Genomic DNA, 26812 nt, shown 5'->3' with positions numbered 1-26812 from the left:
TTTAACTCAGGCTGGATTGGCAGTCCTGTGTAAGAATTGCCTGAGCTCCCTGTGGGTGGCCAAAGAAATGCTGCAGCCCATAGGAATCTCCTGGAACCCCAATACCCTGGGTACCTAGGTAACATATACAAGGGAATTATAAGGGTTATCCAGTGTGCCAATCAGAATTGGAAACATTAGTCACTAGCCAGCAGTGACAATTTTAAAAGCAGAGAGAGCATAAACACTAAGATTCTGGTTAGCAGAGCCTCAGTGATACAGTTAGGCACCACACAGGGAACCCATACAGGGCATACTTTATGAGCACTGGGGTCCTGGCTAGCAGGATCCCAGTGACACAGGCAAAAACAAACATACACACAAGTAAAAATGGGGGTAACATGCCAGGCAAGATGGTACTTTCCTACAGGCCCTAAATCTAAATAGATATGAGTACACATTCATATTGCATAATTTATTAGTGCATCAGCCACATTTATCCATTTGTTCCTCTCTGGAAAGCTTCCTTATATCACAATTTGCTTTGGTTTGTAATCCAAAGTAACGCAACGCAACAGAGTACACTGCCTTGCTTTACTCTACATCAAGAAAGCATTCCACAAGTGATGCAAAGGTGTTCCATGCAGCCACCTATGGGTTTTGATGCAAATCTCTGTCTACAAAGGACTGTAGCCAGGTATTTGTGCCATAGTCTTATGCCTCACTGAGGCAGGCATCATAAGGGGAAATGTTCTAATTTCTTCTCATTTTTTCCTCTGTGTATGTGTGCACACATGCAATGAGGACAATGCCTTATAGCATAGTTTTTGTGTAGGAAGGGAATTCTTCCTGCATAAAACTATGCTGAGTACAGCGCAGACACTCTTGCACTGTTGTGCAGGAGTGCATAATTTGGCGCATGGCAGCCAGGGGAGGGAGAGAGCAGAACTGTGCCACTTCCAAGAAGTTATGGTGCAGTTCTGCTCTCTCCCATTCACATAGTGCAACAACTTTACTTGCTGCATTACGCTGAATGAACCCTTTGTTAATATGGCCTCCATGTTCATGTTCTCAGCAACTGTGAAGTTCCAAGCACCAGGAGTACACAAGAACCCCTCATTCTACTGCCTGGAAAGTGACTCCTAATAGTAAAACAGCAACTCACCTCCCTCCAAGCAGGGCTGAACCAGGCTTGATTCACGGCTAATTACACGTCATTTCCTGCAGTCTCAGTGCTTGCTGCTATCCCACTACATCTGTCAGTCTCTTAAGTGCAAGACTAGGTGTCATCTGTCGCCTCCTGTAGGTGATGGCAAAACTTTGAACATGTAAAATCCTACATGGCCAACTCAGTCAGTCATCCTTCAGGGGTTGAAATGTGAATGTGGCCTGAAGTGGCAAGCGTATGCCCAGACTTGTGTCCCACGTTCACAGTGCCACTGGAAGCAAGCCACAGCTGAGTCAGGAGCCTCAATCAGGGTGAAACTGTTTTTGGGTAGCTTGTGTTCTGGTTTATGGAGGATCTGGCCAGCAGTTCGGGCTGGACTGTTCCTATTGAAGCAGTGTCAAGACTGATTTGAATACGGCTGGATCCAAACGGGGGTGGCACGGTGGACAAAAGAACGATTAATTGGAGTGCTACCATTAACGACTGCAAGTGGTTAGACAAATTGCAAGCATTCCTCCCATCAGCTTTTGTGAGTTTGATGGTATCTCAAATTAGGCACCATTAACCCTTGATACAGTACTACAAAAAGAAAGACAGCAGTTGCAAGTTTTATTTAAAAACAGATGTCAAAAATACTCTTAAATATGAAATCACGAGGCCATCTTTAATAAGGTGCCCTCATTGCAAGTCCCCACAGCTATTCGTGGCTGTGTTTGGTATTGCAACACAAACCCCCTCATGCATCAAAGTGAGGCAAGCAGCCATTTGCAGGCTCATCCCAAACTGCGTAACCATTTACCTTATGATACTATCTAATTGTAATAAATTGGATTGGCTTTTGAAAGCCAGGCATGTTGCCACTGCCAATGTATGCTTAGGTTGTTACTAGTTATTAGATTTTTGTAAAAATGTAAATTGCAAAATATTCCGAAAAGCCTTCAGAGAAGTCCCTCCAATATGTCCTGAATATCAATAGCCTGAAGAAGGGAGGCGGAAAAACGAGTGAGCACTTGCCCATGGAAATCAATCCACCAAAATACCAGGGATAGTGAAAGTGACATTGTGTGCCCTTCGAACCCTTATGGTGTTACATGGGTAACCCTTGCCTCATTCTCCACCTTTCGAAAGACTCTTCTTTGGTGTTGAGATGCCAGGAGTAAGGAATTTAGGGCCTAATTTAGAGTTTGGTGGATGGGGTTACTCCGTCGTAAACGTGACCGATATCCATCCGCCGTATTACGATTCCATTATATCCTATTGAAAACGTAATACGGCAGATGGGAGATCTGTTATGTTTGTGACAGAGTAACCCGTCCACCAACCTCTAAATCAGGCCCATAGTGATGTTTCATAAACGGAACACGATTATTACAAACTTTTTTTTTTCCTGTTCCTGCTGCTGCCTCCATGATCCCATGTATCTTAACATTGCAAAAGCAGTGCTAGGACAAGGAAAGGGTAAATCAGCCTGTGCTGTCCTTGGCTTAATTCATTCACAAGCATGAACACTTCCTACCTGAGCAGGCTTCATCCAGAACACTGCAGAAACCAAAGAAAAGATCACAGTCCAGGACCCCATGTTTGGCTTCATTTTCTGCAACAGAAACAAAATTAGAGTGAAGATAGACATATTATGCATGATTAATAGCACTAACATGAACAGTCAAGTATATGAAGGGAGATCTGCAAATAAATGTTGCATTTGCAAACAAGAGTTAAAAAATATATTTAGCAAAAGCAATATCCCAATATGCGATATGCAAAATGGACAACACACATAGCAAGTGACACCACAAATATCAATACATTCATTACAAACCCATGCAAGTCACAAGGAAGGTAGGCTGCAAAGGAGCATCTCCCATCTTAGCTGCTTTCTAGGAACAGCTCACATGGCCAGAAAGCAGTTAATGGCCCTTTGGAGGGGGCAGGAATTTCTTGAAGGATCAGCTGCCCACGGCGGACAGCTTCCAAGTGAAGATGAGGATGGAAGCCTGGCATTAGCAGACATCGTTCTTCCTGGTAGAAGCAGTGAAGCTCTGAGACTAGGTCAATTAGCACACCAGGCTTATGGTAAGGATGTTTACAAAAAGGTAATTTTCTACCCCAAGCCAATCGAGCTGTTGTACTGCAGCTGAAGTGGGATGTTGCACTGAATGATTCCATCTTCACCTGCGTGACATCGTCACATATATCTTAGACCAAGTAATCCAGTGAAGCATGAAGTACGTTGGCTGCCTCGCATGGGGTATAAAGTTATCCGATGGGTAATTGAATAGAATGGGGTACTGAACAGAAGGGATGGAGCACTAATCAGCAAGAGATGCTGGGGGAAGAGTAAGAAGGCTTGCAGGTACAATGGCTGATGATCTATCTGCCATAATCCAACATGGCTTTGGTGCATGATACTTACGTCCTTTAATCATTGACTTGTGTTGGCAAGAGGTGGCCTTGAGAAAAAGTAATGCAATCGTAAAAAGTCACAAGAGAGCAAATGTGGGAGTGATATTTAAAGTTTATGGCAATTTGATGAAAGTAGTAGAAAGAATAGAGAATACAAGTGCGAGGAGAAGCCCTGGTCCGAGTGAGTGTAGCCTGGCTAGGACACCATTGAATCCTGGAGATGGAGGACAGATGGGCCCAAATGACAGATGCAGGACAGTAAGCCTGGAGCATGAGTGGTAAGCCTGCAAGAGTATCAGTACACCTCAGAAACATTCCATGCCACAGATTGAGAAAGTTGTTAAATTTGGGGAGTGTGAGAAGCTGGCCTGGTTTGTAGTGGGTACCAGAGGTATTTACACCTTATACCAGGTCCAGTGATCCACCTTAGTGAAATGTAGGCAGTGTCTAGCAGCTTAGGCTGTCTAGAGGTAGCTGTAGCAGAGCAACCAAGGCTGAACTAGGAGACATGCAAAGCTCTTGCAATACCACTTATAGTCACACAGTACTTATACACAAGAAAGACAATACTCAGTGTTACCAAAAATAAAGGTACTTTATTTTAGTGACACAAGGCTACAAATATCTTAGAGACAATACTCCTACTGGAGGTAAGTATTATACACAATATATACACTAGTAACCAACATCAGGTAAGTACACAGTCAGAAAATAGTGCAAACAGTGAAAAACACAATAGATTGCAATGGACCTAGGGGCAACACAAACCATATACTAAAAAAGTGGAATGTGAATGTCGGTTTCCCCCATAGGCAAGTGTAGTGTGTAGAGGCGCTGGGAGTGTAAGAAAACACTAAATGTAAGTAAAATACCCCACCCCTAAGCCCAGGAAAACAGGAGTAAAGTACAGCAAGTTTCCTCAGAACACACTAGAAGTTGTGATAAAGGATTTTGCAAAGACCAAGAAAGACTGCAAGAAACCAATGATGGATTCCTGAACCTGAAGACCTGTGGAGAGAGGAGACCAAGTCCAGAAGTCGATGAAGAGTCCAGGAAGAACAGGAGCCCCTGCCAACCTGGATGAAGGTGCAAAAGTGGATTCTCCAGTTAGAAGAAAAGTACAGAAATGCACCAACGAAGATAGCTGGGGGTTTCTGCTTGGTTCAACAGATGTCCCACGTCGAGTCATTGGATGCAGGCAGTTTTTGTCACTTGATTCTGCCAACAAGCCTTGGTTCATGCAAGAACGTGTTTTGCATCAAAGAGGCGCTGCCCAGGCCCAGGACGGACCTGGTGGTCTCAACTCGGACTGAGGAGACAGAGGGGGCTCTCAGCACTTTAGAGAGCCCTCAGAAGACCAGGCAGCACCTACAGGGGTCCCAGGACACAGGGACAAAGTAGTTGCAAAGTGCATTCATTGCAGCTCTACACAAAGGCATCCCACGCCCCCGGAGAACAACTGAGGGAGCTGAGGATCGCAGGATAGAGTTCTGGGGACCTGAGCTATGCCATGCACAAAGAACTTTTGGAAGAAGTGCACAGAAGCCCAAGGAGCTGCAGAGGGCACGATGCACAGGGGTACTGTCTGGAACAGAGAGACAAGCTCTTACCTCCACCAGATTTGGACAGCTGGACCTGTGGACAGTCAGTGTCACTTCGGTCCACCACATGTGTTTTCAGGGATCATGCTCGTCTACAGGAGAGGAGTCCCAGAGTACTGGTTGTCGTTGCAGAGAGGTGCCTGCTGAAGCAGGGAAGTGACTACGACACTCCATGGGAGATTCCTTGGGTACTTCTGGTGCAGAATAAAGACAGGCAGTCCTCAGAGCATGCACAACCTGGAAACTGTTGCAGTTGCTGGCTGGAGCTGAAGTTGCAGGGTCACAGTAGCCTTCCTGGATACTTTGTTGCAGTTACAGCGGTTCATGGAGCAGTCTGCGGTTGATCCAACGGTCACAGGATGCAGAGGAGTCCTGATGGAGTCTTGCAAACCGAATCTGAGGAAACACTCAGAGGAGAAACCCTTGGAATCCAAGATTGCTAACGCCAGGGACACTCTGGAGGAGCTCTGGGCACCACCCCTGGGGTGGTGATGGACAGGGGGGTGGTCACTCCCCTTTCTTGGTCCAGGTTCATGCCAGAGCAGGGACTGGGGGTCCCTGAACCGGTGTAGACTGGATTATGCAAGGAGGGCACAGTTTGTGCCCTTCAAAGCATTTCGTGAGGCTCTGGGAGGCTACCCCTCCCAAGCCTGTAACACCTATTTCCAATGGGAGAGGGTGTAACACTCTCCTCCCAAAGGAAATGCTTTGTTCTGCCTTCCTGGGATTGGGCTGCCCAAGCCCCAGGAGGGCAGAAGCCTGTCCGTGAGGTGACAGCAACTGGGGCTGCAGTGGAAACCTCAGAGAGCTGGTTTGGCAGTACCGGGGGTCCATGGTGGAGCCCCCAGGGTGCATAGAGTTGGCCCCCCAATACCAGATTTGGATTGGGGGTTCAATTTCACAATCTTAGACACCTCACATGGCCATATTTGGGGTTACCATTGTGAAGCTACATATATGTGTTGACATATATGTAGTGCACTCTTATAATGGTGTCCCCGCACTCACGAAGTCTGGGAAATTGGTCCTGGACAACGTGGGGGCGCCTTTGCTAGTGCAAGGGTGCCCTCACACACAGTAACTTTGCACCTAGCCTTTAGGAACTGAAGAGTAGACATATAGGTGACTTATAAGTTACCTGGTGCAGTGAAAATGGCTGTGAAATAGTGTGTGCACTATTTAACTCAGTCTTCAGTGGCAGCCCTGAAGAAAGGTTTGTATGAGCTCCTTATGGGTGGCAAAAGAAATGCTGCAGGCCATAAGGATCTCCTGGAACTTCAATACCCTGGGCGCCTAGGTACCCATATAGTAGGAACTTATAAGGGGGGTCCAGTGTGCCAATCTGAATTGGAATTCGGAGTCACTAGACTATAGTGACAAATTTGGTAAACAGAGAGAGCATGAGCACCTGCTCCAAAATAAAGGGACCATTACACAATCTTAGGGGTGTGTCTTCTTGTCTTTAGTGTGGTCCCCAGCAACCTTTTTGCTTGAACTATCAAGACACTTTTCAGAAGGCCCAGAGACCCACTTGGACAGTTGGTAAAGAGGAGATAAGCCAATGTATGTCTGCCTTGTTGACCAGGAAGTCTGAATGTTCTGGGGTTGGTAAGTGTACTGCAGGGAGTGATTCATATCATTGTCTTTTTTATCCTTTGGTAGGGCAAAAGCGTCAGTGTAGAAAAGGTCAGCCTTGCCTCTCAAATGATCAGAGGATAGGAACTGATAGGTCATTACTGTGTCGGGCAGGAGTATTAAGTTAGCATTTTAATGTTGCCGGTCACCTTGACAAGTATGGTGTTAGCTGAGGGTACTTCTTGCTAAAACGTCACCAGAGAAGAAAATGAAGAGTTTGGGAGAAAATGTTGCTCTGTGGAGTGTCCAATTGAAGGTATTGATGCAGTGCTTTGTTGTGGAACATCAGGAGTATGGAGTGGTGGATGCTGTGCATCCAAGTACATGTAAAAAACATAAGAATTGAAGATGTGATGATGATGAGAAATGTGGGATATTGGGAACATTAAATGGCATCGTAGAAGATGGCCACCTAACACCTGGGCCCGAGTCTACTTCGCAACTTCAGCTCTGCAGCCGCAGACTAAACTGTTTCCCCTTTGAAGGGGGAAGCTAAGTCAGTTGCTGTAGGTGGGGGGACAGAGCGGAGTACATTTTTTGGGGGAAAACGGATACTTCCTGAATTGGGTTTCAGTGCTCTCAGTCACAGTGGCCGTTTGCAATTTTGGAGTTAGCCATCCTCAAAATAAAAGTATTTTTATAATGCCACCCCTTCTCCTGTGATATAGGGATGGAATAATTCCCTGCCTGATTTTTTTTAACCATTGTTCTGGCCGAAAGACTGATTTCCTGTCAGCTTGAAAAGAGATTCTCAGTACAATCAATTGTCTTCCAGTATCAAAGGGGATTTTCTTATCCTTGGGTAAGAATACTATTTGTAACAGAAGGAACTGTATTTGATTTGATATCTCTATTTTGAACTTTTTGCAACTTATATACTTGTGATCCAATGGTTCTGTTCATTCTTTTATTTCACTGTCCTCACCTTAGCCTTTCTTGCATTCTTACTGCTTCTGTATGGGAAAAACAAGAAAACTTAAATAATTCTTCCCTATCCCCTCGTAGGCTTAATGATCCTGTGGGTTTTTTAGGTGAATCTGCAAACATGAAAGATAATCTTCACTTAAATATGACAATCTGTCTTCTACAACTCCCTAATTAGTTTAAATGATGAAATCTTTGAATTCTAGTTCTGCCACCAAAAGACAAAAACAAGATCTTTCATCTCCAGGTAAATCTACCTCTTGAATAGAATCTATGGAAGTACTCTTGAAGGAAATTCGGGTTCTTTATTCACTTGTGGAAGAAACCAATAAAAAACTCCAGTCTGAGATGGGAAATGGTTGTTCGTGGATTGAAGGGTCACTCAAGTTTAACAAAGAGTAAGTGGTACACAAAATGTGGCGCATAACTTAATTATTTGCAGAGGCAAACAGAAGACTTAGAAAATAGAAATAAATATAACAACTTAAAGATCTATGGCTTGCTGGAAGGGGTAAAAGGAAGTTATTTGTCTACTTCTTTTCTTCCTAAAGTATCAGACATTCCAGAGTCTACAATCTTGGATATTTGACAGTAATGTTGATTGTAAAGTTGGGATGGTGATGGCAGTGGTCATTTTGGCTGTGGTGGTGAACGTAATGGTTGTACTGATAATGGTGGTGAAGATGCTAATGGTGATGGTAGTGATTTTAGTAATGGTGGTGGAGTTGATTGTGATACTGGTTCTGGTAATAGTGGTGGTGGTAATAGCTGCAATGGTGGGGATAATGGCAGTGGTGGTATTGGTAATTATCTATTTGCCCAAATTCCTTTATAGACTGCAAAACACCCCATGTGCTATCCCTGATGCCTTTCTTCCGGCGGTGCAGATAACCACAAGATCACTGCTATGGGATTGTAATCCCTCCAATATAGCCTTAGATACCCTAATGCATGGGCCCTATGACGGGGGCATTGCCCTACCCAATCTGAAGGTGTATTATTGGGTGGCACAGTGGTTTATAATTGATGAATGGACTTATGGAGTCCAGCACAATCCTGCCTTCTTGGCAGACAGAACAACGCTATCAGTTAGGGGATACTTGAGGACAATTAACAGCAAAACGGTGAAACCGACATTGATGGTGCCCACAGTGGTGGATACAAGGCAGGAGGCAACCAAAGCAATAGGGAGGGCAGGGAAAGTCACCATGGAAACACCACTGTGGGATGCTGACTCATTGGCAGAGATGCAGGCAATGGGGGGCTACCGGCAGTGGGACCTAATAGAGATAACAAAAGTCAGAATTCTATGGGGGACTCAAGGATGATCTACCTTGAGTATCTACAGAACCAATATGAAATGGCAGAATCCCAGAGGTTCCAAAACCTGCAGGTTCGACATGCACTGACCAAATGTCTTAGTCATTTTTATGTAATAGAGAAAAAATCCCCTCTAGAATTTACGCTGCAGGCTGCAGTGCTTCTCTGTCACATGATATAGCTCATCTTTGCCACTCTAGTGAGAATGGGCAGGGCATCACTACTTAAGTTGAAGGGCAGATAGCAACAGGACCTTGGGATGCTAGAAGGCGAAGACTGGGAGGAAGTATGTAGGTACCCAAGGGAATTGGCAATTCAAGCAGGTTTCCAACCGGAATAGCTCAAAATACTGCACAGGGCATACTATAGACAAGGCTCCAAGCTATGGTTAAGATCTCCGATGACAAATGCCTGAGAGGGTGCCGGATGACAGAGACCTTGGTACATAATCTGTGGGAATGTCTAAAATTGGTATCCATTTGACGGACCATTTAGGGGATCATGGAGCATTTGATGGGAAATCTGGTAGTCCTCTTTGCACAGCTGGTATGCTTGTGTATATGGGTAGAGAAGACCTTACAGAGACATTCCCTCCTGTTCAGTAATATTGCACTGTCTGTAGCCAGGAGTGACATCATACAGGCAAGGGGGTCGGACATTGCACTGAGTGCAACTCAATGGGCACAGAATATGGACTGGTGTATGCAAGCGGAACGAGTGGCGTATCAGTCAAGAGGATTCCTGAGAAAATTCAACAAAGTATGGGGCCATTGGACAGCGCTGTGAGAACAAGATCTGTAAACGAGGGCTGGATGGGTAACATGGCTCGCAGAGCACAGGGCCAATGAGTTGAAAGCCAACGAGGTGAACAAAAGGGGGCCTGGATCAAAACAGGAATTAGCATCGACTCTTCACTGACTTCTTGTATCTGTCCATGGCTTTACCAGTGCTATTATGTTATTTACTGCTAGGTGTTTATTTTTGACATTGTATTGTCTCCCTACACCAATAAAAATAATACAATTCTAAAAAAACTAGGTATCCTTTCATCTCCAGGAACTCGAACATTAAATTAGTTCTAACAAGATGCAAAACAATTTTGCTCTGCTATTAATCTAAAAGCTTTCATAGACTTTTGGATACTTTGGCCCTCATTACAACCTTGGTGGTAAACCCCGTTTACCGCCGTGCTGACGGCCGTCAAGATACCGTGTCCGTGGCGGAAATCCGCTACAGGTATTACGACCCACATCTTGTAATCCACCACAATACAGACACCCACACAAGTCCGCCACGCCAAAGGTCAGTGATAAACTGGCGATAGCAAAGCATACACCGTCACGCCAACAGGAATACGTCCACACTATCACGACCCACTGCGGTAATCCATTGGTGGTACACACCGCAGCGCTCAAAATACACACACATTTACAAAATACAACCACATTGGACAATTCAAAATACACACACCTGATACACATACACACACCACACTACACACTCACACCACTATAAAACACCCACCCACATTACCCACAACCCCTTACACCGAATTTCTTGGAAGAAGCAGAGAGAGAGAGAATAGCAAACACAACACCAGCATCCAGAGGCACACAACACCATCACTTATACAACAATCACGCACCTCAAAGAACACACACCGACACAACATATCACACAGCACAACAAACATCACCCACACTACATTATGTCACCTCAAAGACACCCCAGGTTTTCTGAGGAGGAGCTCAGGGTCTTGGTGGAGGAAATCATCCGGGTAGAGCCACAGCTATTCGGATCACAGGTGCAGCAGACATCAATTGCAAGGAAGATGGAGCTATGGTGGAGAATTGTCGACAGGGTCAATGCAGTGGGACAGCATCCAAGAACACGGGATGGCATCAGGAAGAGGTGGAACGACCTATGGGGGAAGGTGCGTTCTGTGGTATCCAGACACCCGGTAGCAATACAGAGGACTGGCGGTGGACCCCCACCTCCTCCCCCACAACTAACAACATGGGAGGAGCAAGTCTTGGCGATCATGGCTCCTGAGGGCCTCGCAGGTGTAGCAGGAGGACTGGATTCTGGTAAGTCATATCTTTACTACTATATCCTCCACCCTACCTGCATGCTATCACAAACTCCTAGCCCAATCCTCACACTGATCACCCCAACACCCCACAGATACCCCACTATCACAATCCACACATCCCAAAACCAAGGCCTGCATGTTACACCAATGCATGGACACCCATCACCAAAGCATGTCCAGTACAGATACTCACCCAGGCCCAAAAATCACCAATCACACAAGGGCAAAGACAATAAGCCAAGCACAGGAGTAGAGGGTAACTCACACATTGCACAAGATGGCAAACACAGATACAATAACTACGTATTTACACCCCAACTGGACCCCTACCCAACGTTACCGGACAGGAGGTGCCAGACATATCCAGTTTCACAGAAGGTGCCCAGAGTAACAGCAGCAGCTCTGCACGCCTGGATCAAGATGACCAGCCCGGCCCATCAGGGACCTCTGGACAGTCGGTTCCCCTGTCACAAACCACCACTGAACCTCCCCCCTCAGGAAACACCACCACAGCACCCACCCAGCGGGCCCACCCCTCTGTCCCAGGACACGTCAATCAGCAGTGTGTCCACCACTACAGGGACCCCAGGCAAACCCATTAACCCAAGACAATCAGGGACCTAGGGTCAGTGGCAGTGGGCACACGGTTCAGGGGACAGAGGCACAGGATAACAGGGAAGCTGGGAGGACTGCTGTGCAATGGGGGAGGACAGGGGGAGGACAGACCCAGGGAACCTACTCTCCACGAGGCACTCTCCAACATCATGGGAGCATACCACCATTCCCAGGAGACCATGGGCACGGTACTGGCCAAGTTTCAGGAGACCCAGCAGCTGCAGGAGGAACAGTACCTGGGGATCAGGGAGGACTTGAAGTCCATTAACACCACCCTGGTCACCATTGCAGGGGTGCTAGCAGACCTGGCCAACACCATGAGGGACACAGTGGCACACCAACGGGCCACTGACACTAGCCTGAACGATGAACAGCCCTCCACCTCCGCCGGCGCTAGTGGACAGGAGGCCCCGCCACAGGACCAACAGGCCACCAGCACCCCACCCCCTGCAGAAGGAGAACCACCCTGCAAATGGTCCCTGAGATCCAGGAACAAGACAGAGAACATTGCCAACACCCCCGCCAGGAAATAAGACTCTCCTGATTGTCACCCTTCTGTCCCACTATGTCACGCTGACAACCTTGAACTGCCATTACTCCACTTCCTATGCCCCCCTTGGACAGTGCTCCTGTGATACCAATAGACTGCACTCCACCATGGGCATTCCTCCACCATCACCCACAGCCCATTGCACAGTCCCCTCCAATTATTATCACAGAAATACACCCCCTTGAATCACAAATCGATCTGGAGTCAGTCAGTACTTAAACAAATGTGTTATTGCAACCTCTCAGAAAAATAGCAATGTCAATGTTCATTTTCACATACCAATGATCAACAGTTGTTGGGCAGCAGTAAACATAGCAGAAGGCAGAAAGTGGTACCCACATCTGTGAAATGGAAAGCCAAAGGGAACGGTCAGGGTCCATACACAAAGGTAAAAAGGCAGAATCATGCAATGTCCTACTGCGATCTGATATGAGAGGAGCAGTGCCAGCCTCTTACCTGTGTCTCACTGGAAGTATTGCATGATGATGTTGTTTCCGTTGTCTACATCTTCTTCTTCTGCCTCCTCTTCTTCACTGTCCACAGACTCCACAGCTGCTACAAGACCAACATCAGGCCCATCCTCCTGCAGAAAAGGCACCTGGCGTTGTAAAGCCAGGTTGTGCAACATACAGCATGCCACGATGATCTGGCACACCTTCTTCGGTGAGTAGTATAGGGAGCCACCTGTCAGATGGAGGCACCGGAACCTGGCCTTCAGGAGGCCGAAAGTCTGCTCTATTATCCTCCTAGTTTGCCCATGTGCCTCATTGTAATGTTCCTCTGCCCTTGTCCTGGGATTCCTCACTGAGGTCAGTAGCCATTACAGGTTGGGATAACCAGAGTCACCTGTAAATATTGAGGGACAACTGTTAGACACACACCAAGCCTTAGTTACTCTCCCATACCCAGACACCTATGTAAACTGTGTGGGAGGAACTTGGGCTCACCTATTTGCCACATCCGGTGCCTCTGGAGTTGCCCCATCACATAAGGGATGCTGCTATTCCTCAAAATGTGAGCGTCATGCACCGAGCAAGGATACTTGGCATTCACATGGGAGATGTACTGGTCGGCCAAACCCACCATCTGCACATTCATGGAATGGTAGCTTTTGCGGTTTCTGTACACCTGTTCATTCCTGCGTGGGGGGACAAATGCCACATATGTACCATCAATTGCACCAATGATGTTGGGGATATGTCCCAGGGTATAAAAGTCACCTTTCACTGTGGACAATCCTCCACCTGAGGAAAAATGATGTAGCTGCACATGTGTTTCAGCAGGGCAGACAACACTCTGGACAACACGTTAGAGAATATTGGCTGTGACATCCCCGATGCCATTTGCCACTGTTGTTTGAAAGGAACCACTGGCCAGGAAATGGAGTACTGACAGGACCTGCACTAGAGGGGGGATTCCTTTGGGATGGCAGAAAGCTGACATCAGGTCTGGCTCCAACTGGGCACACAGTTCATGGTTTGTCGTACGATCAAGTCTGTAGGTGATAATGATGTGTCTGTCTTCCATTGTCGACAGGTCCACCAGGGGTCTGTATACCGGAGGATGACACCATCTCACCATCTGCCCCAGCGGACGTGCCCTATGGAGGAGAAGGGTGAGCAGAGGGTCATACATCACAAGGGTGTTTTGAACAATTGTGATGTAATCGGTGTGTTGTGCTGTCTGTCCGTATTCCTGCACAACAGTGATGTGACGCAGTTAGTTGCGCTGCCATGTGGCCCCCTGAAATGGCGGCTGCCTGACCTGCAAGGAGGGACAAGGGGAAATGAGGTAACTGCACTGGCGTTGTGCAGCGTCGCGGTAGGCGGATGAAGACTGCAGCACAATTTAGCATTGGTTATCATTGGCCCCTATGGGTTCCAGGAGCCAATGGCGATATACGCCGGCGGTGACGGTACGACCGCCGCGGACGTGACCGCCATTTTATATCTGTTCACTCTCTTGATACCTGACCTTCGACAGGAGAGGACCTACACTGCAAGTGCTGCTGTGAACTGAGTCTGGAAGCAACAATGGCTACAGTGCCTGGGGAAAGGGCCCCTGCCTTTACCGGGGAGGAGTTGGACAACCTGGTGGCTGGGGTCCTCCCCCAGTACACGCCACTCTACGGTCCTCCAGACAAACAGGTGAGTACAATGTGAGCATGATGGATGGGACATTAATGTATGGAGTGGGGTGGATGGAAGATACGGGGGGCAGAGTCCAGCATGTGAGGATGGTCAGTGTATGTGTTACTGGGCCAGGGTGGGAAGTTGTGAGCAATGAGTAAGAAGAACCGGACGGGGGTGTAAAATCGATTCTTACTTCACTTTTCCTCTAGGTCAGTGCCCACCAGAAGAAGGGTATTTGGCGTGCCATCACCAAGGAAGTGCGGACCCTGGGGGTCTATCATAGACGGAGCACCCACTGCCGCAAAAGATGTGAGAACCTGCGTCGCTGGAGCAAGAAGACGGCGGAGGCCCAGCTGGGGATGGCCTCCCAACGTGGAAGGGGTGCCCGTCGCACCATGACCCCCCGATGCACCAGATCCTGGCGGTGGCATATCCTCAGTTGCATGGGCGCTTGAGGGCTTCACAGCAGCCACAAGGGGGTGAGTACAGTCTCATTCAGCTGACTCTGCGCGCTTTATGAGGTTTCTGGGTGGGGGAAGTGGGCTGTGGGTTCCCCTAGGCCAGGGCAAACGTGTCAGGGTAGATCTATTGTTAGGCAGGCTCAGTGGCAATCCAACCCCAAAAGTGGTAGTAGCCATCTACAACTAGTAAGGCTCCTGTGGGTTCCAGGTGTGCATCAAATGGGTCTAGGCACAGTCCCCCATGGGCATGTGATTTTCCCCTGAACTGTTAGTGCATGGCCTAGTGCATAGGGCTGCTCCCTGTGTGTTGTGCCCGCCAACTGTGGTGTTGTTGCAGGCATTGACCATGTGTCTCTTCTGTCTTTCCTCCCCTTTTAGTTTTGTCACCCTGTCCTTGTGTGCATTAGCATCATCTGGTGGAGGAGCATTGGCACCGGAGCAGGAGGGAGCTGCAACCCACATGGCCCAGGAGGGTGAATGTACGGAGCCTGAAGGCACCAGTGGGACGGAGGGTGAGGGGAGCTCCACGACGGGGACAGGAGCAAGACACCAGTGACAGCGACTCCTCCTCTGATAGGAGCTCCCTTGCGGTGGCGGGCACCTCTGTGCCCACCGCATCACCATGTACAGCCGCCATCCCCCCTACCAGCACCGCCCTCCCAGCAGCCCCTCAGCGTGTTTCCCGTGCCCCCTCACCCAGGAGGGTGGGCATCTCCTTTGCCCCAGGCACCTCAGGCCCTTCCCTAGTCAGCACTGCTGCCCTCAGTGAGGAGGCTATTGACCTCCTGAGATCCCTCACTGTTGGGCAATCAACCATTCTGAATGCCATCCAGGGTGTTGAGAGGCATTTGCAGCAAACAAATGCATACCTGGAGGGTATTCATTCTGGCGTGGCAGCCCAACAGAGAGCATTTCAGTCTCTGGCCTCAGCACTGATGGCAGCCATTGTCCCTGTGTCCAGCCTTCCCCCTCCAACTTCCACTACCCAGACCCAATCACCTCTACCTCAGTCTATCCCAAGCATACCACCAGACCAGCATGCACACTCATCAACACACAAGAGTGGACATGGCAAACACAAGCACCACACATCCCACAGGCACTCACACAAGCACCATCCCCATGCAGACACACCAACATCCACTGCCTCCACTGTGTCCCCCTCCTCCACATCCTCCTCCTCCCTCCCAGTCTCGTCTCCACTCACACCTGTATGCACTACATCTTCAGCCACTACCTCCATCACCAGCACACCCATCATCACACACTGCTCACTTGCAATCACCACCCCCATTACAATTCACACGTCCCCTGTGTCCTCTCCCAGTGTGTCTGTGAGCCCTCATCCCAAACTACACAAACGCAGGCACACACCCACTCAACAGCCATCCACCTCACAACAGCCTCCAGCCAATGCACCTTCACCCAAACTCAGCAGACGTACATCTCCTACAACCACTACCTCTTCCTCCATTCCCAAACCCCCTCCATCTTCCCATCCCAGTGTGTCTAAAAATATTTTCCTCGCTAACATTGACCTCTTCCCTACACCCCCCCCTGTCCTTCCCCTAGCGCCAGGATGTCCAGATCCCAGTCCAGCAGCTCAGCCACAAAATCCTCAAGCACTGTGGTCCCTGCAAGTCCAGCAACATCGCGGGCGGCACCCATCAGGGCTGCCAGTGTGCCACCTAGTGAGGCCAAGGATCACCCTATTCTGCCACCTGCCAAGGTGAAGAAGGGGCCCACATGCTGTAGGGAAAAGCCGCACCTACCACCCAGCAAGGCCTCCTCCAAGACAAAAGAGGACAGTGCCAAGGTCCCAGCAGCGACTTCCAAGGTGGGGAAAGGACACAAGGCTAAAGGGAAGTCAGCTCAGGGCACAGAGACTCCTGGTGAGGGACTGGTGTCACCCCTTCTACAAGACAGAACAGCAACCTGTATGGCGGTGGCCGCCGCCACCTGTACCGCCACCTGCACCGCCACCTGCTCTGCCACCTGCACCGCCACCTGCACGTCTGCTGCCTCTGCTACTGTCCCCAGCCTCATCACCAGTGGGCAGCCGTCCGAGGATGCAGGAGATGTCCTGCTGTCTCCCTCCACTGGTACTGACACATGCACCACCGGCAGCATCTCTGCCGCAGACACCGCCGCAACCACCGCCACCTGCCCAGCGATGTGCTCAGCCAGTGCCACCACAGCCGACATGAACATCATCCCCAGTGGGCAGTTGTCCGAGGCTGCAGGAGACGTCCTGGACCCTGCACACACTACATGAGGCAACACAACCAGCACTGGCAGTACGAGCAGTTGGTAGGCAATGTAACTGCAGGGTGGAGTGTGTCTCTGCCTCCATGGAGTATTATGCTACCTGTTCCCAGAAAATCTTGTGGCCCTGACACCCAGGTGAGGGAATGGGAACTGTCACACACCATGTGCAGCACTCTGGGCACCAAGCCCTCTCTAGAACCAGTGGAGAAAAGCATCCACTACCCCAGTCCTTGGCAGGATGAAACACTCTGGGCACAAAGCCCCCTCCAGAACCAGTGGAGAAAAGCATCCACTACCCCAGTCCCTGGCAGGATGAAGCACTCTGGGCACAAAGCCCCCTCCAGAACCAGTGGAGAAAAGCATCCACTAGAGACACTGTGGCCTTGCACTCCCCAGGACCAAGCAGTGGGCAACCCACCCACATGAGAGACTTGAGAGACTGTGGCTTTGCACTCCCCAGGACCAAGCAGTGGGCAACCCACCCACTTGAGAGACTTGTGAGACTGTGGCTTTGCACTCCCCAGGAGCAAGCAGTGGGCATGGATCCCCCTCGTGGAGCAGTGGCGTCGTCACATCATCCGGCTGAGGTGCCCCCCTCCCCTTCCCCCTGAGGTGCCTGTTTTTTTTTTACCTGATGCCCCTGCAGTGTTCTCTCCATTTTGAGGCAGGTATCATGTGTGGGCTTCGCCCATGCATTTTGGGACCACTGGTCCACGGACAATGAATGGAACATTATCCGGACTGTTGCCCTATCTGGATTTTCGTGAATTACACTCGTTAAAATGATTTCATGTGGTCCTTGCGTTCTTCCAGAGGGTTACGGGGTGTATATGTAATGTTGATGCATGTATTTGTGTGTATGGTGTTGGGGGTGAGGGTGAGGGTGGGGGTTATGCGTGTTGTGTGTATGTTTTCCTCCCCTCCTCCCCTGTGTGCTAGGTGCAGTACTCACTGTGGTCGTCGCAGCCGTCTTTGATGTTCCTGGTAGAAGAGGAGGTAAACCATCATTGGTAACACCTGTAGTTCGGGCTCCATGCCGTCCTGGTTCCTCGTTGGGTGTCGAGAGGTGAGTGGTCTCCGTACCAATTACTGTTTCCGCCGTGCTTTTGTTGGTGTTGGTACCACCCTGGAAAAGCTGGGGGGTTGGTGCCTTGTAATACACTGGGCGGTACATTGTCTTCCGCCTGTCTGTTGGCGCTTACCGCCGCGGTGTTTGTTTCTACCACCGTGGCAGTTGGTGTGTTAAAGTGGCTGTTTGTGTTGCCGGTTTCCGCCATGGTCGTGATTCCATTTTTTTTTCCGCCGGCCTGTTGGTGGTATTACTGCCACTTTAACACCGACCGCCAGGGTTGTAATGAGAGCCTTTGTAACCCATCTTTAACCCCTTCTGTGTCGCGGATGTAATGGTTACGTCCCGCTGCACAATGCTCCTGACACTGGAGCATGGTGGAGGGCTAGCGCTCCCCCCTGGGCCTCAAAGGGGCAGGGATGGAAGGGGAATCACTTCCCCTTCCACCCCTTGCCCCCCAGTGACGTCTGATTACGTCAGCGCGCAATCGTGCACTGACCTCATCAGAGGTCGCCCCCATTGCGCTGGAAGCTCAGCTTCCAGTGTGATCGAAGAGAAATGCAAAGCATTTGCCTTCCGATCGGGGGTGGGGGCAGGCAGAGGACATGAAAGGAAAGGCCTTTAGTTTCCTCTCATGTCTGTCTGAGCATTTCTGGAGCCCGATCATCGAGCAACACCAGGGAGTTTATTTATTTTATATATCAACAGTGAAGGGGACACCAGGGAGTTATTTTTTTTATATATCAACAGAGAAGGGGAGCAATCCCTTGAGGAGGGGTCGCTCCTCTGGGGGGCAATTATTTATTAGGCCTTTTCTGTCCCCCCTGGGGGAAGATTGCCCTATTTTAAATAGGCTGATCTGCCCCCTGGGCAGGCAGAAGCCACTAGGCACCAGGGATATTTTTTTTTTTTTCAGAGTTGGGGAGCGACTCCTTAGCCAAGGGTCGATCCTCTGGGGTAAATTCTTTTTAGGACATTTCTGTCCCTTTGGGGGGCAGATCAGCCTATTTTAGTTAGGCCAATCTGTCCCCAAGGGGGGCAGAAACCACTAGACACCAGGGATTTTTTTTGTTTTTTTACAGATGGGGAGCGGCCCCTTAGGAAAGGGGCGCTCCCCTGGGGGGCAAATTTATTTTAGGCCTTTTCTGCCCCCCTTGGGGGCAGATCGGCCTATTTCTATTAAGCCAATCTGCCCCCAGGAGGGGCAGGAACCATATAGGCACCAGGGATTGGTGTGTGTGTGTTTTGTTTGGGGGCAGCCCCTTGGACAAGGGTTGCTCCCCATGGGGGCACATTACTGTTGGCCATTTCTGTCCCCCTTGGGAGCAGATCGGCCTATCTTTGTAAGGCTTATCTGGCCCCAAGGGCCATACCCCCACCCCAAATAAATGGAGACAAAGTTGTTCTGCCCACTGGTGGGGACATGGGGCAATTACCCCCAATCCACTCCCCGGGGGCAGAAATCCTACTAGATGCCAGGGAATTCAAAAAACGAAAATAGTAGGGTGGTGGCTACCAACCAGTATGGGCATGGTTATGCCCCCACCCCAACTAAAGGGGGGTAACAGTCTATTAGCTCTCCTCGCACACTAAAAGATCTTAACCCAATGGCTAGCAAGAGGACATTTGATTATTTTGGGTTTTGGTTTTACATGTGGGCCATGAGAGCTTGTCTACTCTCAATTGTGAGGGCTGCACTTTTTGGACTTTGGGACGCTGCCATGTAGAAAAATCTACGAGACCTAGACACATCTGAAAACTGTGCTTCACAAGCACCCTACACCATTATCTAACCCACAATACCCTGCAAACCTCCAACTTTGCTTGAAATCACACATTTTCCTTATATTTTTGTGATGGAACCTTCCGGAATCAGCAAGCATCCACAAAATTCCTACCACCCAGCATTGTCGCATCTATACCGATAAAAATTCTGCCCCACCTGTCAGCCTAAAAATGATTTTTTTCTGAACTGCCCTTTTGGACCCGCTTTTGTTCCCCCTCAATATCGACATGTTTTTGGTTCTTCCCTCTCACATGCCCTTGGCCCACCTACCTAAGTGAGGTATCATTTTTATCGGGTGACTGAGGGGAACGTTGGGTGGTAGGAAATTTGTGCGGTGATCCCACACAGAAATGTGGGAGGAATGTGAATTGTTAGCTAAATTTGAGGTTTGCTGAGGATTCTGGGTAAGAAAACACCGGGGCTATATGTAAGTGACACCTCGCTGGACTCCCTTTGGTGTCTATTTTTCAGAAATGTCTGGGTTTGGTAGGGTTCCCTATATGGCTGCTGAGCCCAGGTCCAAAAACGCAGGTGCCTCCCTCCCCGCAAAAACAGGTAGTTTTGTATTTGATCATTTTGATGTGTCCATGCAGTGTTTTGGGGCATTTCCTGTCGCGGGCACTAGGCCTACCCACACAAGTGAGGTACCATTTTTTATCGGGAGGCCTGGTGGAACGCTGGGTAGATGGAAGTTTGTGGCTCCCCTCAGATTCCAGAACTTTGCAGCACCAAAATGTAAGGAAAAGGTGTTTTTTTGCCACATTTTGAGGTTTGCAAAGGATTCTGGGTAACAGAACCTGGTGAGAGCCCCACAAGTCGCCCCATTCTGAATTCCCCTAGGTATCTAGTTTTAAAAAATGTATAGGTTTGCTACGTTTCCCGAGGTGCCTGGCTGAGCTACAGGCCAAAATCCACAGCTAAGCACTTTGCAAAAAACAGGCCAGTTTTCTTTGGGAAAATGTGATGTGTGCATGTTGTGTTTTGTGGAATTTCCTGTCACAGGCACTAGGCCTCCCCACACATATGAGGAACCATTTTTATCGGGAGACTTGGGAAAATGCTTGGTGGAAGGAAATCTGCGGCTCCTCTCAGATTCCAGAACTTTCTATCACCGAAATGTGAGGAAAAAGTGTTTTTTTGCCACATTTTGAGGTTTGCGAAGGATTCTGGATAACAGAACCTGGCAAGAGCCCCACAAGTCGCCCCATTCTAAATTCCACGGGGTATTTAGTTTTAAAAAATGTATAGGTTTGCTACGTTTCCCGAGGTGCCTGGCTGAGCTACAGGCCAAAATCCACAGCTAGGCACTTTGCAAAAAACTGGTCAGTTTTCTTTGGGAAAATGTGATGTGTTCATGTTGTGTTTTGTGAAATTTCCTGTCACAGGCACTAGACCTTCCCACACAAGTGAGGAATCATTTTTATCGGGAGACTTGGGAAAATGCTTGGTGAAAGGAAATTTGTGTCTCCTCTCAGATTCCAGATCTTTCTATCACCAAAATGTGAGGAAAACGTGCTTTTTTGCCAAATTGTGAGGTTTGCAAAGGATTCTGGGTAACAGAACCTGATACGAACCCCACAAGTCGCCCATCCTTGATTCCCCTAGCTGTCTAGTTTTGAAAAATGCACAGGTTTGATAGGTTTCCCTAGGTGCTGGCTGAGCTATAGGCCAAAAGCCACAGCTAGGCACTTTCCAAAAAACACGCCAGATTTCAATGTAAAAATGTGATGTGTCCATGTTGCATATCCTGTCGCGGGCACTAGGCCTACCCATGCAAGTGAGGTACCATTTTTATTGGGAGAGTTGGGGAAACACAGAATCGCAGAACAAGTTTTATTGCCCCTTATCTTTCTCTACATTTTTTTCTTCCAAATGTAAGACAGTGTGTAAAAAAGATGTCTATTTGAGAAATCCCCTGTAATTCACATGCTAGTATGGGGACCCCGGAAATCAGAGATGTGAAGATAACCACTGCTTCTCAACACCTTATCTTGTGCCCATTTGGAAATGCAAAGGTTTCCTTGATACCTATTTTTCACACTTTATATTTCACCACATGAATTGCTGTATACCCAGTATACAATGAAAACCCATTGCAAGGTGCAGCTCCTTTATTGGCTCTGGGTACCTAGGGTTCCTGATGAACCTACAAGCCCTATACATCCCCTCAACTAGAAGAGTCCAGCAGACGTAACAGTATATTTCTTTCAAAAATCTGCGATAGATGGAAAAAGTTATAGCAGAAAACATGAACAGAAATGGCTCTTTTTTCACCTCAATCTCAATATTTTCTTTTTACCTGTTACTTTCTGTAGGAAAACCTTGAAGTATCTACACAAATGACCCCTTGCTGAATTCATAATTGTATCTACTTTTCATAAATGTTTAGCTGTCTGGGATCCAACATTGGTTTCCTACCCATTGTTGTCACTAACTGGAAGGCAGCTGAAAGCACACAAAATAGTACAAATGGGGTATGTCCCAGTAAAATGCCAACATTTTGTTGAAAAATGTGGTTGTCTGATTCACGTCTCCCTTTTTCTGAAAGCTGGGATGATGGTGATTTTAGCACCGCAAACCCTTGGTTGATGCCATTTTCAGGGATAAAACCACAAGCGTTCTTCTGCAGCCCTTTTTCCTATTTTTGTGAGAAAAAAATGAAAATTTAGCTGTATTTTGGCTAATTTCTTGGTCTTCTCCAGGGAAACCCACAAACTCTGGGTTTGGAAAAAAAGGATGCAAATTTGGCTCGAGTAGCTTATGTGGACAAAAGGTTATGAAGGCCTAAGAGCGGACTACAGCAAACAGCCAAAAAAAGGCTACGCACAGGAGGGGGGAAAGGCCTGGCAGCGAAGGGGTTAACATAACATACCTTTCTCTTCCTGTTCCTATCATACACAATCTAGATTGGACCACAAATTCCTTAGCAAGCAACTAACCCAAAATCTGATAAATCCCTAAAATTTTATCCATTTTGAATTCAGATTATTCTGCTGTTTATACTGATATTGATGTGATCCCTGGTCATAAACCGTTAAGAACTCATTATGGTATGCACTCTGTTATAATCATAAATTATTAGATAGAACATTCGTTATTTCACTTTCATTATCCAGAAGAGGAACATTAGTGTTGCAGAGTAGCCTGTTTCTTAATAATACCAGTCTCAATTCTACAACTAAGAAAGCAATTCTTGTGGAAAACTTTAAACCCCCACAAAGAGTTATTCCTCTGGGATTTTACAGTTTTTAATTGCCATCTGGACTGTTTCCCACATGTGTAAGGTATTTATTCTATATTTTTTCAAGCTTTTTCAAGCTCACATTTCTCAATATATTATACTCATAGATTGTATACAGTCAATATCTGACCATGTTCCCTCTCCTTTTGTTCCCTTCCCATTCTTTCAATACTAACAATTTATTGTTCTACATAATACTTCAGAATATGATTAATCCCTATGTAATTAGAAGTTTTAGGTTTTTTATTGTTGTATTATATTTTACTCTTTTTGAGGATAACTAACATATTTTTTAGCTGTTTTATTAAGTTTCTCAATTATTTCAAATGATTTGATAAATCTGTGGGATTGTGTAGCATGGAGGTACAGAAATGTGGAACAAAATCTTTATTTATTTATAGTTTTTATAGAGTGCATGAGACCAAAATGTATCACAGCGCTAAAAAACAGAGGAAAATCAAATGACAAACCAGATCTGGATGGTCCATCCTAGATCCTAAACAGCTTCTACACCTGCGCATAACAAGTAAGCAGCCATGTTTTTAGCTGTTTACGGAATCCTCAGTAACACTCATTACCACAAATATGCTCTGGGGGGGAATTCCACAGCCTACCGGCTGCTACCATAAAAGCTCCTGGGGGCAAACAAGTTCACAGAAGCTGTCAGGTAACCCGAGCCGTGGCCATGTAAGGTTTTATGCAACAGGCACAGGGCCTTAAAGGATACCCACTTCCTAATGGACAACCAATGGAGACAATGCAGCCCTTCAGAAATAGAGGAATGTTTAGGCAGACTCAAGACTAATTGTGCGGCCTCATTCTGAATGATTTGCAATTTGTACAGAGAGAGCTGATTGATGTTCAAATACAAGGCATTACAGTAGCACAGCTGCAATGAAACAAGAGCCAGGACCACCGACACCCTGAGCTCTTTAGGCAACAAAGGCAAAAGTTTCATTAAAATCCAAATCATCCAGAAGCATGAGCCTACCATTCTATTCACCTGAGTGTGAAATGTTAAGGTGTTGTCAAACATTACCCCAGATCTTTGGATGCAACTAATGGAACAGGGAGTGCACCACAATTTTTAGGCCACCACCATTCAGACCATATCGAGTTATCCCTGCCTAATACAACAATCTCTGTTTTTCCCCATTCAATTGTAGACAATTCCTATTCATCCATCCACAGATTTCCTGCATACAGGCCCAAAAACTGTCCGCCACCTTCTTCCAATTGTTCATCCTAAACACAATAATCTAGGTATAATCCGCATAGGACGACACCTGAAATCCAAAAGATCAGAGCCACATAGAGATGAAATAAGATCAGGCTTAAAGAGGACCCTGTGGCACTCCAGGTGGGAGCTGAAAGGGAGCTGCCCTATAATCATCACTGCTCGCAGTAATCGCTGTTTCCTGCAGAAATGATTCCAACAGCTTCAAAGCCTCATCTCTCAGGCCCACCTGCCTCATCCTTTGCACCATCAGAGCAGGAGAGATGGTGTCGAAGGCTGCTGAGAGATCTAAATAAAAATATAGCAAAACCTCCCTGGCCCACTTGCCTACGGATAGTGTCTGCAGTAGCAAAGAAAGCGGATTCCATACTATGATTCTTCCTGAACCCGTTCTGCAGAGAGTCCAGGAGATCGCTATCATGGAGAAAATTTGATAATTCCTGGTTTACAAGTCTTTCCAAGATGTTAGCCGGAAGAGGTAACAGTGAAATAGGGCAAACATTTTTCAAGTCACTAGGGTCCCCCTCAGGCTTCTTTTTCAGTGAAATTACCACTGCTTCCTTCCAAACCCGGGGATATATCCCCATCTGCATTACCTCTAAGGTCTCTTCCAGAGCCTCCTCTATGAAGTCTGGAACAGCCTTCAGAACACTCAGCGGACAAGGGTCGTCTGAGGAACCAGAGTTAGTGCTCATGAGCAGGGACTTTATCTTAGAGGCAGGCAGTGGGCGAATCTCATCAACCCCTCTGAGGCAGGATGTTACAGGGCAGACCTCGCTTTCTTTTGATCTAACTGGGGTATAGAGTTAGAGGAATGCACCACAGGGGTAGGAAACTCCGCATGAATCTTCAGAATTTTCTCTTTAAAATACAGAGCTGTTTTATTACAGAACTCTTGAGAATTTACTACATCTAGCTGCAGCCGCAGAGACATGAGGGAACGAACCGTAATAAACAGTTCGATAGGTCCATTCAAGGAAGCTCTAATCTTCTGGGCAAAAAAGGCTGATTTAGCCTCCTTAATCGCCAATTTATATTTAGTGGTTAGCTCTCTAAGTCTATGTTTCTGTACCAAATCCATGGACAGTTTGCATTTACTCCCCTGCCTCCTACATTGCCTTTGCAGATCCTTCAGCTCCTCTGAGTACCACGGAGCCAAGAATTTCCTCCTACCCTTAGTTTTAACTTTGGTCATGGGGAGTACCTCTTACACTGCTGACCTAACCCAATTATTGAAATTCCCTCCTAGGCGACCTTGTTCTAACGTGTCCATCTTTTTAAATTTCTCTAGGGCCTAACCAAACTCCTCTATTTTAATTTTCCCCCCGTTTCTTCTGCTCTTTTGCATGCTGTAGCGATAATTCATCAGCTGTGCTTCCTCAACCTTAAAGGATACTAGCTTGTGATCTGACCAATCTACCTGTGAGCACTCCACTCTCATGGAGACCTCATGGCTGGCAATAACCCCATCAAGTCTGTGGCCAGCTTCATGTGTAGCTGGACCCAGTCGTTGGGTCAATCCAAAGCTGGTCATAAGATCTAGAAAAGATCTAATGCCCGGTCTTGCTCATCCTCTAGATGTAGATTAAACCCCCCTGTAATTTATGTCTCCAATACCCCAGGCCAAATCAAGATAACTGAGTTTTAGAGCCAGGAGGGCGATGTATCAAAACTCCTTCTGTCCTGATAATATCCTTACTCTTGTTAGTAAAGTGGCCTGCCTCACATCCCTCAGTGCCAGTGCTAATAGACTCAAGAGTACAACTTCACAATCCCTAAAAATAATCACTAGACCTCCCCCTCTGCACCTGGTCATATCCAGTCTTACCACGTAATAGCCTGGTGGGGTCGCAATGACAAAATCAGACCGTCAGTCCTCTATTGCCCATATTTCAGTAACAAATAAACAGTCCAAGTCTGCAGAAACAATCAACTCACTAATATTCAGACTGTGGTTGAAGAGGGACCGGGCATTAATTAGAGCACACTGAAGGGACATTTCCTCTTGCTGCTCCCCACGGTGATGCTTTTTTTGCCCACACGCAGTGTGTGGGGGTTGAAACATCTCTTTTGTGATTTACTTGTATCTGTTTGTGCTTTTCTGATAGGCAAAGATATCCACGATCAAGAGTCTCTTGATCCTTTTTTAAGTGTGGCTAAAGGACTACTGCTGCCTTTGACAGTTTTGGCTGCTGCTGGCTTCCTTGTGTTGCCCCATGTTGGATCATTGTTGTCTCTCTAAAATACAGGTATATCAGCAGAGATGGCAGCATGCTAATTGTAGTCTCTGTCTCTTTAAAAGGCCTCTGATTCCAAGGTAGATGCATTTTA

At 47.5% G+C, this 26812-nt stretch overlaps 1 protein-coding gene across 1 annotated transcript in view; it reads right to left on the bottom strand.

The window, feature by feature from the left end:
- LOC138249060 (GPI-linked NAD(P)(+)--arginine ADP-ribosyltransferase 1-like) overlaps positions 1 to 26812 on the bottom strand; it is a 75560-nt gene that overhangs the window by 26097 nt on the left and 22651 nt on the right. Inside the window, exon 2 of the mRNA XM_069203115.1 lies at positions 2664 to 2741. Coding sequence (XP_069059216.1) covers positions 2664 to 2738 — 75 coding nt within the window. The 5' untranslated portion in view covers positions 2739 to 2741. The remainder of the gene's footprint in view (positions 1 to 2663; positions 2742 to 26812) is intronic.

Source organism: Pleurodeles waltl, chromosome 8, assembly GCF_031143425.1.
Source record: "Pleurodeles waltl isolate 20211129_DDA chromosome 8, aPleWal1.hap1.20221129, whole genome shotgun sequence".
In the NCBI taxonomy this organism is placed as follows: domain Eukaryota; kingdom Metazoa; phylum Chordata; class Amphibia; order Caudata; family Salamandridae; genus Pleurodeles; species Pleurodeles waltl.
Note: the sequence above shows the minus strand (reverse complement) of the source record. Positions and strands in the feature narration are given on the sequence as shown.